Genomic DNA, 20,935 nt, shown 5'->3' on the forward strand with positions numbered 1-20,935 from the left:
TGTTGATAAGTGAATCAGCTGGTGCGAGCGCCGAGCAGCGGACAGCGGCCGCCGCCGCGGCGCTGAACCGGTTCTACATCGACGCGAACAAGACTGCCTGCGCGCGCCCCGACGTGCCTACTGCGCTTCATTATCTTAGTAAGTATGTAAACAAACACAAAACGCTTATTCAAAACGAACCAATTTTCTTTCAATACATAATTAAATCAATAAAATTAATTAAACGTAAAGACTCCAAAGATATATATGATATGTCGTCCCATTTGCTAGATATATTACCGCCTTTTATTATAAATATATTTTGCGACCTAATAAACAGATGTATTGATGCAGGTACCTATCCCAGCACTTTGAAAAACATGAAGGTACAACCGATATATAAAGGTAAGGGTGACCTTAACAATTTGAAGAACTATCGACCAATATCGTTGATACCATTATTCTCGAAAGTATTTGAGCGTCTACTTAGTGATAAATTAATGTCCCATTTCTACTCTAACAACTTATTAAATAAACAGCAGTATGCTTACCAACCCGGGAGGTCGACGATCGATGCGGCGCGTGACGTAGTAGCCAGGGTGACCGGCCACCTCGACGCCGGGCGGCAGGTGGCGGCCATCTTCTGCGACCTGTCGCGCGCCTTCGAGCTGGTCAGTCACTCTCTAATTCTAGCTAAATTAGACCACTATGGAATCACCGGCAATCTCCTACAAACAATAGCCTCTTTCCTCAAGGGCCGGAAACAATTAACGTCCGTACGGGGAATACGATCTGACCTCCTGGAATTGGGCGATACTGCTGTTCCGCAAGGGTCCGTGATAGGAAATAACCTCTTCTCAATATTAATGAAAGATTTCACAACCGCCACCGGCGATGCGGAAATTGTGATGTTCGCCGATGACTGTTGTGTAATAGTGGAGGCTGAAAATCACATCATGCTCAAAATTAAATTAACTAAGGTAATGGAAGAAGTGGCACAGTGGTTCGCAGCCAATGGTATGATATTGAACGTTGAAAAAACTAATATAATCCGCTTTTGCTTGCGTGGTAAAAGTGAGCACGACTTACATATAAGCTGCAACGGTCAACTTGTCCCGCAGGTGGATCAAGTTAAATACCTTGGTCTGATAATTGACTCAGGATTAACGTGGAGCCCCCATATCGACCAACTCTGTAACCGCCTGTCATCCGCTTGCTTTGCCCTGGGTAGACTTAGCACCTGCCTAAATAACAGCAACGTCAAAAAAGCTTACTATGGCTACTTTCACTCAATACTTACATACGGTATCGACCTGTGGGGTGACGCTGCGGACCGACTTAGGCCGTTTAGACTCCAAAAAAGAGCCATTCGGTGTATATCTGGAGTCCCATGGGATCACCCAGCTCAAGAACTTTTTAAACGGACAGGAATTCTCACCCTGCCGTGTGCATACATTTTCGAAGTGGCAAAATACGTGAGACGCAACATAGAACAGTTCCCGACCCGCAGCAACGCACGAGGTACGGCTTCCAGAAGGCGAAATGAACTTTATCCACCGCAAACACGACTAGCCAAGTCTAAGAAGTGTATGCATACGGTAGGACCGAAAGTATATAACAAAATCCCGCTCGAATTGAAATCAACAACCAGCGATAAATGTTTCTTTAAAAAACTCAAATCTAAACTGGTGTCTGACGCACACTATTCAATTGATTCCTATTACGAGACCTAACACTGTATCAAATGAGTAAAACTGTAAACATACAAATATACACATATAATTATAAAATTCGCTCGCTCAGCCTTGCCTATTAATAATTATTGTAATTTTTAAATCTAGCAGTAAGCATGCCAATGTACCTGACGTGTAAAATTTTATTTTATCAATAAAGGATTGTATTGTATTGTATTGTAATGAGAAGAAAAAAAGAGATGAGGGTAACAAATGCAGCAACATGTACAACAAGGTACCAGAAAGCCAAATAATTAAATAAATACACACATAATAATAATGAATAGACTATTACTGAATAGGTGAGCTCCATCTTAGACTCTGTCAGCAACCGCCGCGCCGATCAGCCAATTAAAAAAAAATCGCAGCTTACGTTTAAAAATTTTATATTTTTATTAGGAACAAAGTTAGAGTTGTTAATTTAGGTACGTAGATTTCCTTCATTATTTTACCAAAGTTACATAAAGCGCTGCCGCTGATAACAAACGATATCGGAAATGATCCTAATCCCTGTCAGCACCCCAATGCGCTGTTACGCAAATGGGCGTCCTATTAATCCCGGCAAATATTCCTCATTTGTGAGCATCGTCCGCAGGTACCTACACAGTAATATCGTGATTATCGTGAACCTCGAAAATTATAGTATTTACAGTTTCCTCTATCCCTCACATTTTTAACAGTTGATATTTATTTTCTAACTACCTACTTACTAACAATAACGAATAAGATTTTTTTCATCACACTCGCACTCTAAATGTGATTTTGCACGCGGGCGGAGCGTGAGTTATAGAAAAATCGTTCTCCCAAGGGAGTTATGAAATTTCTAGTACCGTATTTAACTTTTTTTTATCTTTTTACATATTTTGATATTGCAAGTGCGATGAAAAACATTGTGTGTAACTCGGGGAGTATGAATATTACAAACTCGAGTCTTTAAATCGCCCCGGCTCATTTACAGGGCCGTGCATCTTTAAAGCCCTACATAAAATAATAGTACATTGTGCAACAATGGGAGGAAGTTGAATATTACTAACGAGAGTAAGTTAAATCGCGACGGCGCGACGGAGCGATTTAAAGACTCGAGTTAGTAATATTCATACTCCCCGAGTTACACACAATGTTTTTCATCACACTCGCAATGTAAAAAATATGTAAATAGATGAAAAAAGTTAAGTACGGTACAAGAAATTTCATTATTCCATTGGGAGAACGATTTTTCTATAACTCACGCTCCGCCTGCGTGCAATAGCACATTTAAAGTGCGGGTGTGATGAAAAATCTATTACTCAAAGCCAGCGTCCGCCGGCTTCCCGCGCATGCGCGCAGTAACGAAAAAATTGAAAACGCATTGTTTGGTTCTGTAACCATGGCAATGCATTGCGTTATTGCTATACTGCGCGCGTGCGCGGGAAGCCGGCAGGGGATGGCTTTGTGCAGCTGCGCTGGCAGTCATTTGAGTCAAAATACGGGAACAGTGTGAAAACTATTGAAAACTAAGTGCATGGTCGTAGAAAAAGTATTGTATGCAACGGTGTTTAACTGAGTCAAAAAATACTCGTGGCGTCTTTATTATCAGTTTTCGGCTTTGCCTCAAATCGTTACCCACGCCACTCTTCTTTTTTGACCTCCTTTAAACGCCTGTTGGTTAAAAAACTATAATTATGATTGCATGAGCGTTAGCGCATCGTGAGGTGAATTTCCAATATTATTTTGAATTTCGGTTGCCGTTTAAGAAGTTTAAATCTCTTATGGTAGATGTCGCTATGGATCCCTTGACTTGTTGAAGTTTTGGTAGCTCAGTTGGCAGAGCGCTAGAGTATCGATCCAGAGGCCCTGAGTTCGTCTCAACCAAGGCAGAAATTTTCCACTTTTACATTTTTTTAAGTCTAGTGGCATCGATTGCAGACGTTTCTGCTAATCAGAAGTTAAAATCTTTATAGTAGTAATTTAAAAGCTTATTCTTCTAAAGCTAGAGCTACACGTGTTTCTTCTAAACCAATTAGTGCACATCTGTCTTCCTTACATACGCTGGCCCTTTCCGCCATTTTGTGAAAGTTATCAAGGGGTCCAGAAGTCATTAAAACTTGTAGAACGTTTAATTGAAAATCTTTCTTATTGCAGTTCTCGGGACTTTAAGTATAAAGTTAATAATTAATATAAACTTAGTAGCTGCTTTTGTAACTGTTGCTCAAGAGCGCTAGTTTCAACAAAAGTAAGGGAAGTTACTAAGATTAACTTTTTAGGGTTCTGTGATCTGAGATCGAAAAAAATAAGCGGAACGCTTATATTTCACTCGTGTCGTGCGTCCGTTTCTTCCTGTCCGTTTTTCACAGCCTATTATTATAAGATTTTAGTTTAATTTTAATAAGTACAAGTTATATATACACTAACTACTCTCTCGCAAATATTAGAATACGATAACCCAAGATGTTCCAGTGAATTCTCACTATGCTCAGGTAATTTTGACCACCTTGCCCATCGGATTGCCTCTATACAATACGTAATACACAAATTCCCCTGAAAAGTGCTTGTACCTACATCCATATCTATATCCATACTAATTTATAAATGGGAAAGTGTGTGTCAGTTTGTTTTTCCGAATTGTCGTGATTTTTTAAATGGCTACTTGAAGGGATGGAAAGTGACATAGGCTACTTTTTATCTCTTTCTTACGCGAGTGAAGCCGCGGGCAAAAGCTAGTTTAATATAAATAGGTAACCTGTCAAAGCATGCTTAGGGTACTTTTCATTTGTGTCATTTTCATGTCCCATTTTACCATTACAAAGTAGAACTGTTTTCATGAAAACGATACAAATATTGTAAAACACATTGCGTGTGTTTCTAACATGTTGGCGACAATATACTTAGCAATTTGTCCAACTGTTGCAGTACTTATTGGCAATAAAGTCTGTCTGCCGCAGGACTGCGTGCATCCGTAATAATTGACACAATTGCCTGTTATTGGTTATCAATATTCGTTTTACAATGAGTTTGGAGGGCATGTTTGTTGTGTTGTATTAGACATATCTATCATGATTGATTCTACACAGATAGAAGTCACAAGAAATTTGGCATAAGCAACATAATATTCCGGAGAAGTGTGTAGTGTACACTGAGAGAAAATACAACCAGTTTTCATGTTCGCTCAACAAGTTTTTTGGTTAAAATAGCCCCTACGTGCTCTTTGGTTCAAACAACAAGCTACTTGTCATTTGAATCGGCAATATATTTGAATCAACAAGTCGATTTTATAAAAACAACCTGACACATATTGTTTTAAACATACGTTTGGCTGATTCAAACGGATAAACCGCAACAAGTCGAACTTGTTAAATTCACAATGCAAATTTCTCTCAGTGTACTAGTAACAGGTTTGTGTAAGTGGCAAATAAGGCACCGGTCCCACCAAAGCGAGTAAGCGATGAGCGAAAGAAATGAACAAGAAATAGTCGCTGCTGTGTAAATAAAAGAGAGCGTGGTTTATAGTTTATCGCTCGGCGATAAACTACAAGCCTGGCGTCCACTAGGCTCGCCGAGTCGAGCCTTGTTGATTCGCTTTCTGCATTTCTTATGAGTCTGCGATTCGATGCGACTCGATTCCGCCTTATTATACGCCAGGCTTAATTTTAATTTTGTGGTTAGGTTTTATTTACATGGGAGCTTACTATTTTTTGTTCGTTTCATAGCTCATCGCTTAATAGCTTTTGGCGGGACCAGTTCCTGAAGCATGGTGTCAAAAAGACAAGAGTGCTATATTTATTATTTACCTGTCTTCAGGTTTGGAGATGACGGCGTCACTGGCGTTGGAGTCAGGAAACACGCTTCGCTTCTCACGCGCCGCGGTCTCATCTCGGTCCTTCGGAGCCCCTGTGCAAATATTCATGTTTAAAAAAAAGTTGAAAATCCATACTTCCATACCAAGTAATTTTATAAATGGGAAAGTGTGTGTCTGTTTGTTTGTCCATCTTTCACGGCAAAACGGAGCGACGAATTGACGTTGTGATTTATTAAATGGAGATACCTAGATGAAGGGATGGAGAGTAAACATAAGCTACTTTTCATGAAGTGAAGATTAAGTAACTACTTAATTAATAACGAAATGAAAGCAAGCAATGGATTCTAAGTGAATACCTTTAATAGTATTTTATGCAACAGGCGTTTAAAGGAGGTCAAAGAAGGCGAGTGGCGTGGGTAACAATTTGAGGCGAAGCCGAAAATTGTTAATAAAGACGCCACGAGTATTTTTTGACTCAGTTAAACACCGTTGCATACAATACTTTTTCTACGACCATGCACTTAAGTAGTTTTTAATAATTTTCTTGAATAACTTTCGTGAAATTCACACTGTTTCCTGTATTTGACGCAAAGGTTTGCACTGTCAGCTCAGCTGCCCAAAGCCTTCCCGCGCACGCGAGCAGTATCGTTATAACAATGCGTTGCCATGGTTACAGAGCCAAACAATGCGTTTTCACACTGCGCGCATGCGCGAAAGCCGACGGAGGCTGACTTTGGGGAGTAGACTTTTATGTAGGGTTTTAAAGATCTATGCACGACCCTGTAAATGACGAATAACAGTTCGGGAGTAGAAAAAAGTTTTAAAACCACAACGAAGCATTCCGAAAGTTAAGAGCTGTCCTCCAAGAAACTATTTCAGCTCTTAACAATAAATCCATTGCTATCTACTTTCCGAGAAAGTACCTATATAATTGGAATTCTGTGTTTGAAACTTTATTCTTGGAGTTTATCTTTGATTAAAGGAGTCTTTTCTAAATTAAGTTATGAATGTTATGAAATAACAGGGCCCATTTCTCGAAGCTACAAGTTACAAGGGATAAGCTCGCCTCTGTACATAACCATTATAATTATTCACTGTACTTGTAATTTGTTCTGTGCAATAAAGTGATTACTACTACTACTACAATTACAAGTGGTTTTCAATGTCTATTATGACAAGTTGGAAAGAGATTTCCGCTTGTAACTTGTAACTTTCAGTTTTGAGAAATGGGCGCCAGATCCTCAGAGCTGAAGTGTTAAGTGTAGGTACAATTGTCGCTCTGTGGCCAAAGAAACATAACTGTGTGTCGCACAAGGGCTGATCCAGCTTCGTACTCAGGGGGGAGCGGGGGTTCACGTGGTCAATGTGTGTGCCCAGAGGCCCATTTCTCAAACCTGAAAGTCACAAGTTACAAGCGGAAGTCTCTTTCCAACTTGTCATATTAGACATTGACCGCTGTAACTTGTAACTTTCAGTTTTGAGTAATGGGCCCCAGTACGAAGGAACCCCCTCTTGGATCCGTGCATGGTGTCGCATCAATACGAAAGAGCGATAGAGAGAGAAATACACTAGGCAGCATCAACGAATTCAACGATTATAGGTACCTACTACCTACTCGTATTCTTGGCTAAACGGCCAAAACGGAACATATATTTATAGTCTTATTTCCGTAGATACCTATATTCATGACATATTACATTTTCCTCTCATTTAATTTGTTGTGTTCGTGTAGGTGGACACGTGAGAACGGAAATAATGTGGGAGCGTCTGTGTTAAGGTCTTACAAGTTATTTGAAAAACTATCTACATGTTATTGGAGTGAAATTTTCGGCGTTTACCTTTCATTATGGTATTTATGAGTCATTTTATATACCCCAGGTTATAATACTGTTTCTCCGTCTTGAGGTAATACAAAATACAAACGTTTAGTTCTTAGTGTTCTTACCTGTGACTTGTGAATCCAGTCCGTTCAGCATCCGGTGTATCTGGTGGATGTTGGAGGGGTGGTCGGAGGGACGCTTCTGGCCCTGCGTGACGACTGACCCCAGGAGCTCTTCCTGTTTTATGTGCACCATGTTTGTGTGGCCGTTCTGTAAAATAAAAATGGCCTTCTTTATTTTCTTTGTCTGGGAAAACTTTTTCCAAATATGACATCTCTATTTTTTTTCTAACTTTCTCCAGAAAGTTTCTTCTCGCCTCACACAGCTAACCGTGTAATGAATTGTCGCCTACGGTAGTTGGTTAGTTCAGGTCAAGGCCCCGTAGCCGAATGACATTTCTGCGACGCGAAACGAAAAGAAACGCCGCGAAAGGTAGTTTGACTCTGTCACGCCAATACACAAGAGCGATAGAGATAGATATCGGTGCCATTTTTTTCAAAGTTGTCCACCCCATTTTTTTTGGATTTGGAATTTTTTATGTGGTTTCTACTCAGAATCGAGAGTTCTTTCAATCCTAATAGGAGAAAAAAAGTGTCCCAGGGTTTTTTTCCCATTCCGTTACCATTTTTTCATACATTTTCTATGGCAGTAACGGAATGGAAGGTCTGAAATATTCTGAAATATCCTATCAGGATCGAAAGACCTCGTAATTCTGAGTATAAATCGCGTAAAATATACCCATGTTACAAAAAAGGTAGGGTGGACAACTTTGAAAAAAATGGCCCATCTACGAGTGTTTCGTTTCGTGAGCGTTTCGTGAGCGTTTGTGCCATTCGGCTGCGTATCCAGGTCCAAGCGTCCCCAAACGATAACTAACTAGATAGAGTCTGTTCGGAAAGTAAAGAGTCGTGGAATGTATTGGACCCCATACGACTCTTCTTTTACCGAACAGACTCTAACTAGAACTCAAATTTCTCATTTTAGTGCGTACGTAGGAAGGATTTCTAAGGCAAAAATCAAAGATGGCGGCTTAAATACATATGGCATATCGGTCCTACATCCGATATCAGATCGGATAATGTGAAAAAGCACTAACGTATTGGGTTGGCACAAAAGTAATGAGACACTTGGTTTACGTTTTATATTTTTTATACTCTTTATTTATTTTCTTTCTTAGGCTAGGCTGTTTATAATATGAATATAAAAGTAAAATACAAAAACACATACAAAACAATATAAAACACATATAAACACATTATAAAAAACCTAACCTAGGGTGCCGCCAGCAGCGGGGCAGGGCCCAAGCTGCCGGCGGTTAGGGCTGCAGAGAGAGGAACCGTCGAACTATCCGTGCTGTGTCCAAGATCACCGCCTTCTGCATCTGGCCCTTGATCCAGCCACCTAGCGAGAGTCTCTTAAGATGTTGGTCGAGACTCTTCGCTATGAGACCGTTCGCTGAAACGACTATCGGAACAATGATCGTTGATTCAACATCCCACATGGCGGTTATCTCGTGAGCCAAGTCTAGGTACTTACTGGACTTGTCCTTCTCGGCTTTCACGAGATTCTCATCATGGGGGATGGTGATGTCAACGAGCACTGCCCGGCGTTGCAGTCGATCTATTATCACAATGTCAGGTCTATTGGCTACAATAGTCCTGTCAGTGATAATAGATCGATCCCAATAGAGCGTGGCACGACCATTTTCGAGAACTGGCGCAGGTAAGTACTTGTAGTACGGTACTTCGCGGTCCACAAGGCCGTATTGAAGAGCAAGTTGCTGGTGAATAATCCTGGCTACGAGATTATGTCTGTGCAAGTACTCGCCGTTAGCAAGATGAGAACAACCGGAAATAATATGCCTGAGTGACTCTCCGGGACGGCGGCATGCCCGACAAATGTCGACCGTACCGTCCTTCAGGATATATTTCCGGTAGTTGTTCGTCATCATAACTTCGTCCGCAATTGCACAGGCAAAACCCTCGGTTTCTCCGAAGAGGTCCCCGAATCGTAACCAGTTCACCGATGCGAGCAGATCTACATCGGGTCCCGTGAGGGCCTTGTAGAACCGCCCGTGTAGCTGCTTGCTCTCCCATACCGCCTTGCGGTCCGCAGTACTTAGTACCACAGGTTTGCGCCAGTTCTGTTTCGCCAAGGAGAGCGGCGTGAGGTTTCCGTCCACTGCCACCACATCACGATGCATCCCACACTCGTTGTTAAGGAAGTAATTCCTGAGATTGTACACCTCACGGTTGTGGAGATCTTTGGCGTTTAGGAAGCCTCGACCTCCGCACTTCCGTGGGATGTACAATCTCATAACAGACGAGCGCGGGTGTAACATACGGTGTGTGGTAAGCAGTGAGCGGACCCTCCGATCCAGGGCGTCCAGCTCAGTCTGGGTCCACCGTAGTATGCCAAAGGAGTATATGAGTAGAGGCATTACCCAGGCGTTAAAGGCGCGCACTTTGTTGCCTCCTGACAAAAGACTGTTAAGGACTTTTGTCAGCCGACTGAAAAAGCGCTCCTTCACCGACCGTCTAATGCCAACATCCTCAATACCCAACGACTGTGACATACCAAGGTACTTATAGGTTTCTGATTCAGAGATAGATCTGAACGACATCGTCTCAGAAAGTTGTAAATTTTCTGAATTTACAACCTCCCCCCGCTGCACATGCATGACCGCACACTTATCGACACCAAACTCCATTCTGATGGCGGTACTGAAAACTTCTGTGGTTTTCAATAGCACCATTAGGTCTTGGGTGTTCGGTGCAAATAGTTTGAGATCGTCCATGTACAGAAGGTGAGAGATGACTTCACCCTCTCTCCGAAGCCGGCAACCTAGCCCAGAATCCTTCAGCAGCGTGCTGAGGGGATTCAGAGCTAGGCAGAACCATAATGGACTCAAACTGTCACCCTGGAATATTCCTCGCTCAATCCTTATGAAGTCCTGCGGGCCAGGGGGCCATCCCTGCCTCCTGGTTGACGAAGGACTGTGGTCCACTGCCTCATACATGCAGCCAGGAAGGATATTAAAGCTGCATCAAGTTTATACAGTTCCAATACCCTTCTCAGCCATGAATGAGGCACCGAATCATAGGCCTTCTTATAGTCAATCCAAGCGGCCGAAATGGCCCCCTTGTTCCGCCGAACTTGTTGGCAGATGGTCATGTCTATGAGGAGGAGCTCTTTAGTACCACGGGACCCAACCCTACATCCATTTTGAGCGGGAGCCAGAATGTTGTTAGCGACAATATGCGCGTTAATTTTTGCTCTCAAAATGGATGTAAGGAGCTTGTAAAGTGTAGGCAAGCACGTGATGGGTCTGTAGTTTTTTGCTTCCGTGGTACTACCGGACTTATAGAGCAGGAAAGTAATACCAGTTGTTAGGGAAGGTGGGAGAGAACCAAGATCGAGGGCTTGTTGAAATTGCGTTGCCAAATGCGAGTGCGAGCATCGAAACCATTTTAGCCAGAAGTTGTGCAATCCGTCCGGTCCAGGACTTTTCCAGTTCTGGGCCGTACGGGTAGCACAACTTACGTCGTCGGGGCTGATGGTGATAGCCCCCATAGGCTCGATGTTCTCGCACTCGCGTTCGACAACGGTCATCCACTCACCCTCCGTGTGTTCGACGGGCACCGACCAGATGCTACGCCAGAAATCAGACATGGCAGTAGCATCCGGCAGCCGCACGTCAGACACACGAGGGTCGGTTTCCTCCCACCTTCGGTATACTTTCCTTTGGTCGCTTTGAAAAAGACGATTCTGCTGGAATCGGTCCACACGCTTTCTGTAGCGGCGAATACGGCTTGCCCATGCATAGACTTTCTGCTTCAGGAAGTCGATGCGCTCTGTGACATTGGCCAAATAGTCGCGGGGCCTGATGTCCGTCCCCGCGAACGCCTGGTTCACAAAGCGCATTACTCGGGGGCGATTATTACCCCCTCTGAAGCAGATCAGCTTTGCAATGAGAGTCCTAAACGAGTTGATACGACGCTCGATCCGTACTTGCCATGCAGGGACACCTTCGGCGGTCCTAGTTGCACGGTCAGCGTCCGGATATATTATAAATTAACTTGACTCGAGCAACACGGCACGCCGCGATGGCCCCGCAGTACATGATCGAGTGTGTATCATCTAGATCTTTACTAGTCCGCATATATGGATCTAGTAAAGCATTTAAGGCTCCTATTAGCGCTAGATTGCGTCTATTCATGGGCAGACGTGGTAATCGTGGCCTAGGATTGCTTGTGGAGCGATACTGCGTAATCGCCTCTTCCAAAGACCTCCTCAGTTGCTCATTGGCAGGCTCACTCTCGCTCTGACTCGCGAAGTCCCCGCCGTCGTTACCGGAATCAACCCGCGGCGCCTCCGGTGCCAGGTCGGGTTCGGGCACCGGGTCCGGCGACATGGCGGGCAAATCCCGCCCCGAGGCAGGGTCCGCGCGAGTAGCGAGAGCCTCCTGGCGGAGCCGATCAAGTGTGGCGTCATCCAACCGCTTTGACCGCTGAATGACGCGCACCTGATCCGATAGCCGCTGCTCCGATACGGTGGTGGATGGCTCGAGTGCCTGAAACAGAGGCAGCATTCTCGAACGGTACGCGGATAGCCGGGTTCCCCCCTCTGTGGCCCCGTAATAGGCGCGCATGACATTCTCGTTTATTTCTCGAGTCCATGTCATGCGACGCACTACACCACCGGCAGCGGGAGCCGTGGGCGGGGCAGGATGTCCCGCAGGCCCCAAGCGTGCCGGCAGCGGTGGCCGCCCTCGTCGCGCAGGTGGTGGCGGCGGCGGCGGCGGCGGCCCGCTCTCGTCGCTGGACCCGTCGGTGTCGGGCGCCGTGGCGAACTCGTCGCCCGACGACGATGCGGACGATTTTTTATTATTATTACAATACAAAAAGCTTAGTCGATGATAAAAGATAAAAGATAATGTCTGTGCCTCGAAAAAGTTGTTCAACTCCACCTGTACATCATGGAAATCATTGAATTGTTTACCCCGCAAATGTCGTTTCAGGGCTCTAAACAAATGAAAGTCTGATGGTGCGAGGTCTGGAGAATAAGTTGGGTGGGGTATCGTCTCCCAGCCCAAGTTCTGCAGCTGTTGGCGAATGGTAGATGCGACATGAGGTCGAGCGTTATCATGTAGTAAAATTACAGTGGCTCGTCTTCGTCGTTTTTTCTTGATAGCAGAAGATAGTTCGGTGAGCTGTGTTGAATATTTGTTAGCGTTTACAGTTTCATTGTGTAATAGTTCATGAAACAGCATGCCTTGCGAGTCCCAGAAACAACAAAGCAAAACTTTTCAGCGGTTCTTTTGACTCAGCTTCGGTTGAGTTGGTGGCGTTTCTTCTCGAGGCAGCCAAAAAGCACGACGTGTATCGTTCTCATAATAAATCCATGATAACCAGATCAGTCAAAAACTCTTTATGTCGGGGTCGCAGCAAAAGTGATTGACAGATGCATGGCGACACGGACTGCACGACTGGCGTCGGTAAGGATGTGCGGTACCCATCGAACCAAAACGATACCCAAGCTCATGCAGATGGTTTCCACAGCGTGGTGACTGCAGTTAAGTGCTTCCGCTAATTCACGAGTAGTAGCATCAGGATTCGTCTGCAGTTCGCGGCGTAAATCGTCATCATTGAATGCAGGTGTTCGCCCTGAACGTGAGCGTGACTGACTTTCAAGGCTCCTGTCTCCTGATTTAAAACGGTCAAACCATCTAGACACCGTGGCATGGCTTGTACTTCCAGCGCCCAATGCAGTGTTGATATTGTCAGCCGCAGCCCGCGCACTGTGGCCTAACAAGTACTCGTATAAGTAAAGTGTTCGAACTTGTCGCTCGTCCATTTTATTTCAATCTAACTAAACCAATCACGAGGGCGGCTTTATATACCCCCACATTAGAAGTACCTAGAATGTTCTACAACATACTAGAATATTATCGAAAACAATTAACTTAAGAACGGAAATGTATAGAGTTTTGTGGAGTGTGTCATTACTTTTGTGCCACCCAATACTTATAAAAAAAATATCCATCTAATAACATCAAGCGTAGGTTTTTCACTGGGTTCCTATAGCCACTTCCTTCACGTGTGATCCATTCTAACCTGATTCAAAGACACATACACTACACCCACACATGTAAACGGTACAAGGATAAATAAAAGCCTGTAACAAAAGTACTTGAAATGTGGCTGTTCCCGACCTTGTATGTCGAACGCAAGGTAACATACCTATGTTATAGAGGTATACCTACACGTGGAATGTGGATGGATGCCCTCGTGAATTTAATGTTTTCTGGGTACTAGCCAAATGCACAAACGCTCACGATAATATAATAAATAATACATACATACATACAATCATGCCTGTATCCCATAAAGGGGTAGGCAGAACACGAAACTACTAAAGCTTCAGTGCTACACTTGGCAAATAAGGGGTTGAAAGAAAACGAAACTGTGATAATAAATAATAATACTAAATGTTGGGAAACATCTTGAGAGACTCTCGCTAGGTGGTTGGATCAAGGGTCAGATGCAGAAGGCGGTGATCTTGGACGCAGCGCGGATAGTCCGGCGGTTCCTCTCTCTGCAGCCCTAACCACCGGCAGCTTGGGCCTTGCCCCGCTGCTGGCGGCACCCTAGGTTAGGTTTTTTATAATGTGTTTATATGTTTTTTATATTGTTTTGTATGTGTTTTCGTATTTTACTTTTATATTCATATTATAAACAGCCTAACTTAAGACGAAAGATGAATAAAGGAAATATTGGGGACACCTTACATAGATCAACTTAGCCCCAAACTAAGCAAAACTTGTACTATGGGTGCTAAGCGACGATATACATACTTAAATAGATAAATACATACTCAAACTGTACATAAAAAAACATCCATGACAGGAATAAATATCTGTGCTCATCACACAAATAAATGACCTTACCGGGATTCGAACCCAGGACCGCGGCTTAGCAGGCAGGGACACTGCAGACTGAGCCAGACCGGTCGTCTTTCGTAGCTATCTATCTCTATCGCTCTTGCGTATTGGCGCGACAGAGCCAGACTGCGTTTTGATCGGCGTATATCGTCAACGATTGTCATGTCGGCTAGGCCAGCTGGGTATTCAGGAAAATCTTCTCACGGCAGATGACAATATACGCTTTAATATTAATAATATCTATATTAATGTATGGCTGATATTGTGGTTGGATTTATCATTGTGGAAGTTATTGCCGTGCCAACATACATACAATAACGCCTGTCCTGTATCCCATAGGGAAGGAACTTATATGTCGTCACTACTTTAAAAAAAAAACCGGCCAAGAGCGTGTCGGGCCACGCTCAGTGTAGGGTTCCGTAGTTTTCCGTATTTTTCTCAAAAACTACTGAACCTATCAAGTTCAAAACAATTTTCCTAGAAAGTTTTTATAAAGTTCTACTTTTGTGATTTTTTTCATATTTTTTAAACATATGGTTCAAAAGTTAGAGGGGGGGGACGCACTTTTTTTCCTTTAGGAGCGATTATTTCCGAAAATATTAATATTATCAAAAAATGATCTTAGTAAACCCTTATTCATTTTTAAATCCGGGGACGGACGGACGGACGGACGGACGGACGGACGGACGGACGGACGGACGGACGGACGGACGGACGGACGGACGGACGGACGGAAAGAAAGAACTACGACTACGACTTGACTACGGAACCCTAAAAACTTGTATCTTCGTCTGTCAATGAAAAGAAAATTGTAGTAAGTATGTATGGAATGCATATAGACTTACTACGTTTTAACTTTGAGGAGCAGCGTGAGATACCAGATTTTTTCAAAGTAGTACAAAGTTAAGTAATAATAAATTAAGCGTTTTTCGTCATACTAGTTATGGAAAAAAACTGTACTTTTAGATGGAAACAAGCCCCTTTGCACGGCGATCAAGGTCGCGCGGATATAATTTGTCTTGTTACATTCTCCCCCTCTGGTACTCGATGACGTCCCGTAAGAGTACCAGAATCCATAGTGTTACATTCTCCCCCTCTGGTGCTCGATGACGTCCCGTGAGAGTACCAGGATCCATAGTGTTACATTCTCCCCCTCTGGTGCTCGATGACGTCCCGTGAGAGTACCAGGATCCATAGTGTTACATTCTCCCCCTCTGGTGCTCGATGACGTCCCGTGAGAGTACCAGGATCCATAGTGTTACATTCTCCCCCTCTGGTGCTCGATGACGTCCCGTGAGAGTACCAGGATCCATAGTGTTACATTCTCCCCCTCTGGTGCTCGATGACGTCCCGTGAGAGTACCAGGATCCATAGTGTTACATTCTCCCCCTCTGGTGCTCGATGACGTCCCGTGAGAGTACCAGGATCCATAGTGTTACATAGGTTACTTAGCTCAAAATAGGATGTTTTTTTTAGTAAAATCAAAATTAGGATTTTTTTTAATATATGTTTTAATACATTTTTTTAGAAAAACTTTTTTTTTAGAAAAATCAGCGTTTCCTAGGACAAATCCAGGTCGATTTTGTTTAGTGTCTATATGATTATAAATAAACTACAGACAAGCAAATTTCTCTGTAGTAAAAGCATCAATTTTCAAATGTCTTCTAGAATTAGATAGTTTAGAGATTAGATTAGTTTCATTTCCCTATTATGTTTAATTTTTCAGCTTTTATTATTAATGCATCTGTTTGACACGCTGTATTAACAAGTAACAGTGTTACTGCATATAAACATGTCTCTCAAAGAAGTTTTTTAACCGATATTATTTTCTGTAGGAATCTCAATCCATACTAATATTATAATATTAGTATGGATTTAGATAAATGGGAAAGTGTGTGTGTCTGTTTCTTTGTCCGTCTTTGACGGCAAAACGGAACAACGAATTGACGTGATTTTTTAAGTGGAGATAGTTGAAAGGATGGAGAGTAACATAGGCTACTTTTTGTCTCTTTCTAACGCGAGCGAAGCCGCGGGAAAATGCTAGTAAATAATAGTTATATAGAGGTAGTACCTTGGGCCTCCTGTCGTAGTCCTCGTACCAGTAGCCGCTCTCCTCGTCGTCGTAATCATCATCATCGTCCACGTCCTCCGTGTCGTCCTCCAGCACCGTCACGTCCTTCAGCTTGCCCATGGCCGAGTCCTTGGACACTGGGCCTTCTTCGCCGTCGGCGTAAATCTGCAACAATAACAAAATAATTATGCATATAAAGCCACGCTTGTATTCCAAAAACCCCAAATTCACGGTACGATTTATCGCTTCGATCGATCGGACGCATCGAAAGCGTCACCCACACACGAGGCGATCGATCGTTTACGATTCCCCCCGCCCCGCCTCCGCTCCGTTAATCGCACGATACGGAATAATAAAATCAATAGGTAAGTATGAGATAAAAATAGAATCGGTGGTCGCAAGTATCCACACACTTTCGATCGCACGGGATTTTGTTGCGATGTCCGATATCGTATGCGATCAAATCATTAACGATGTTGACATACACTGTGGATCGGTCGTTTAGATTAATCTGTTGCAACGGATTGTACAAATACCGTGAATGGGGCTTAAAAGGAATAGGCAGAACCAAACGAAATGCCGCGAAAGGTAGTCTGGCTCTGTCACGCCAATACGCAAGGGCGATAGAGATAGATAGCTACAAAAGAGATAGTATCGTGAGCGTTTCGTGAGCGTTTGTGCATTCGGCTAGCTTCTAACCCTGGAGAGCTTCTAACGCTCTAAATACAAAGCTAAAGTCCGGTCGTGTTATGGAGTATTGCAGCCACCTGTAGGACGGTTTGAAGCTAAATGCCAACTCGCCGTTTTGGATACCTATAGTGGAGCGCAGAGCTAGGAGGATGATTGGCGACAAGAAGCTAATGGCTTGGCTGCAGTCATTGGCCCATCGGCGAACATTCGCCAGTCTGTCGGTTTTTTACAGGTTGCACTTTGGGGAGTGTGCTCACTTGCTCAGAACTACAAGAGCTTATTCCACCGTCCCCATTCTACCATCGGACTTCTAGACGCACGGCCGGTTTCCAGTTCCACCCTCATTTAGTAGATATCCCATGCAGCAATTCGCGTAAAGCGCTTTGCTTTATAATGAATTCCTAACCCGTCACCACGAAAGGCATGATTTTTCGTAATAACTATCTAGTAAAAGATAAATACGATACGCAATATATGCATAATAACGTATGCGGAATGAAATCTGGACAGAATTCAATGTCTTATAAAATTAATATAACAGTTTATTTTTGATATCTTTCGTGATTTTAATTATGTATTGAATATCGATAAATAAAAGAGTTAGTTTTCGCCAATGTGAAGCTTCTAACAGAACTTGTGATACTTTATGTCCATCGGTGTCGACAAAACCAATGTTAGCATTTTTTTAGGTCCAAATTTATCTTCCATGTGATAACTTTTTAAAGAAGCTTCGTATGCTCGACAATTTTCACATTCTTGTCCGTAGGATCATTAGTGTTCTCAAAATAATAGTTTTCTAGTCATGAAATTCCATTTACTCGACATAATTATTATTATATTGATTTAAACTAACACGATCTTCACTCAAGCCGTTGCCGTTGTCGAAGGTGGCGGGGCAACTAAGGTCAGCAAAGGATGTTATTCCATATCAGACGCCAGGCGTTTATAAGATTGACTGTAGCTGTGGTAGTTCTTATATTGGAGAAACCAAACGCACCATAGCGGAAAGGGTCAAAGAACATATCGCGGCGGTCAAAAAACGACAAATAAATAAGTCTGCGGTTGCCGAGCATTTGCTAGAGTCAGGACCGAACCACTGGATTGAACTGCATAATCCCAAAGTCCTTTCAACTGAACGTCTTTACTATAGCAGGAAAGTACGTGAAGCGATTGAAATCAGGAAACATCGTAATTTCAATCAAAATGAAGGGCATGGGATTTCATCTTCGTGGAATCCAGTGATTAGCAAGTGTAAACGTGAGAAAACTTCCCGTCTCATACCATCGGATGTCGTGAGTGTTGTATGTAGGCAGAGTGGCAACCCTAGCGTAAAAGTGACTGATGACAATCAAGTGCGGGTAGTTCGAAAAACTCGTACAGCTAGAAGATGTTGATACAACTCCCAGCCAGTCTACCCGTGACCACGGACGTAATGTCGTGTCCGAAACGTCGGGTTAAATATAAAACGTAAGTTTTACGCGATTAAGTCCCGTTTTAATTTAATAATATGATTATTATTAGTCATTCATAAACCCAGAAATGCAAAAACAGCTGTTTTTTACATTTTTTGACTTAATGGCGTAGCAGCATTTTCAAAGTTTTTTATTTTATTTTTGACTATAGGACTATAGGTCTAACTTTTTTTGAATGTGTATCGATACTCATGTCTTCAAGATAATTTTTATCACTTTCGCTGCCCCATTCGAATGCTGTTTCGAGCTCTCTGTAAGATTTTGTGCCTTAGGGGGCCGACATTTCTTTTAATCAAATCTCTCCCAGAAAACTTGCCAATGCTGTAATGTTTTCTTGAACCACGCTTTGTTACGGTAGTTTTTGTAAAGAAAAAGGACGCAAAAATATTATAAATTGACTGTTAGCTTCTAACCCTTCCTACAAAACTTTCCTCGGGCTTTTGCATTCGGTCACAGAAAATTGGTATGTAGAAATTACAAACAGTTTCGCTAGGTCGTCCTTCTCGATTGACCATCATTTCGAGAAAAGGAATCCAATACTCATGAAACTTACCAGTTTAAATGACAGATATGTAAACTTTAATCTGGCATTTATACATTATTTTAGTTTATTTATTTACTTACTCTGTACGATATCAAAACTTTGTCCAGATTTCATTCCGCATACGTTATAAATTCAGAATTTCCGATAAGTATACAAGTATAAAGTATTGCGTGCGATGTGAAAGGGTTATCAATCTTCGTAATGGATGACAGAAAACCGGTGACGAAGCGGTTTTTTTTTGCGAAAAATGACGTGTGTTGCGAAATTACTTTAGGAAAAAAGAGACAAATTTAGTATGCAACCAGGAAATAAATTAAATTATTTTAACACACACTTTTCATTACTTATTTTAAGTTGGTACACTGCTGTAAATTATAAAACAAAACACTGACAAAACTAATGAATACAAGCAACATGAAAAATAAGAACGACACACGAAACGAAACACAAAAATAAGAATACACGGTGTGACATGAGGAGACCGATTAATTTTAACTACGCTGTCACTCATGATTACATTTCAAGACTAAAATGTCATAATTATAAACTTTTCTAAATTTCGCCTAGGCTCAGAGTTACCATTTAAAATAATAAATATTTCATTATTATTTCTTAGTACAAAATTATATTTAGATGGCAATGATGACATTTTGAGAAATTGCAAAAAGTAGGTTTTTAACAAAAAAAGATGACATCATTTTAGGTGTCTGATTTATGAAAGACATTAACTTTTATAATGAAAATACAATTGAAAAAAAAAAGATATAATAATTTTCTTTTTGACGAAATTTACTTACTCATTAAACATTTTTTTCTTCTTTTGACTTCAGAAATCCGTACCTAATTAAAATCTTTCAAGTACCTCATAAGTATTAGGTACTGCGTGTATACCTAATGTAAATTAATGTAGGTACAAAACTGACAGCCTTTACCTATGTAGTCATAGTATCTTATAAAGGTCCAAAATGTTTACTAGATAACACACATTAAACATTCCAAACTCATTATAACATTCCAGCCCGTTTATCGCCCACTCACCCGCAAACTGTTTACAGATGATACAGTTCAAAGTTATTAACACTGAACTTTACACGATCTCTGAAACTTCACCCATCTCCGGAGTTTGAAACTGTCAGTTAATTAAAAGAGTTATTTTCAATAGAGGGCGCTAAGGTAAATAGTCGTAGGATTGTGTAGTACATTTACTAATAGTACAAAGACATGATTCCCTGCACTGTACTAGACCGAACTACTCCCAAATCATTCTGCTCTCTAGTACATTTAGTACACTCACACACGCGCAACAGAATGGGAGCGAAGAGCCGAGGTGACCATGACAGCAAAGCGTTCCGTGTGATCCGACCGCAACCGAACTATAACCGACTGACTAGGACCGAGAGCGCGCGAAAACGGCCGATCAGCTCTCGGCTAGTACGAGCGAGCGCTATTGTACGCCATGTGCACAATTTGTCTTCTCCCTCTCGGTGCACTACTGTACTAAATGTCCTAAAAGAAAGAACTAGTACACTTTGGAGGTCGTACTAGTTGGGAGCGATCTTTTCAGTGAACGAGAAGGCTCAACTCTAAATAGTAGGAATACAACTAGGGCAAAACACATAATATCCGAAGCAAAGGCGGGGACTGATTTAAATCGAGGATTCTTGATACGATAGAGGTCCGTAGCCAAACGCACAATTGTCAATTTCATTTGAAGTGCGGAACCCTAAAACAAATAAACTGCGGCGAAGACGTGTTCTACAACAGTTTTATATCCTTATCACGGACAACAAAGTTAATAGAAATCCAATCGCACTTACTCGATTTACTCCATCGTATTTTTACAGAATA

The 20,935-nt window shown here is 42.3% G+C and overlaps 1 protein-coding gene across 1 annotated transcript in view; it reads right to left on the reverse strand.

Annotated features, from left to right (window-relative positions):
- LOC125225874 (protein eiger) overlaps positions 1-20,935 on the reverse strand; it is a 121,102-nt gene that overhangs the window by 25,749 nt on the left and 74,418 nt on the right. Inside the window, exons 2-4 of the mRNA XM_048129751.1 lie at positions 16,382-16,546; positions 7,433-7,577; positions 5,480-5,579 (exon numbers count right to left, since the gene is read on the reverse strand). Of these exons, the coding sequence (XP_047985708.1) occupies positions 5,480-5,579; positions 7,433-7,577; positions 16,382-16,546 (410 nt within the window). The remainder of the gene's footprint in view (positions 1-5,479; positions 5,580-7,432; positions 7,578-16,381; positions 16,547-20,935) is intronic.

This window comes from Leguminivora glycinivorella, chromosome 4, assembly GCF_023078275.1.
Source record: "Leguminivora glycinivorella isolate SPB_JAAS2020 chromosome 4, LegGlyc_1.1, whole genome shotgun sequence".
NCBI classification, from domain to species: Eukaryota; Metazoa; Arthropoda; class Insecta; order Lepidoptera; family Tortricidae; genus Leguminivora; species Leguminivora glycinivorella.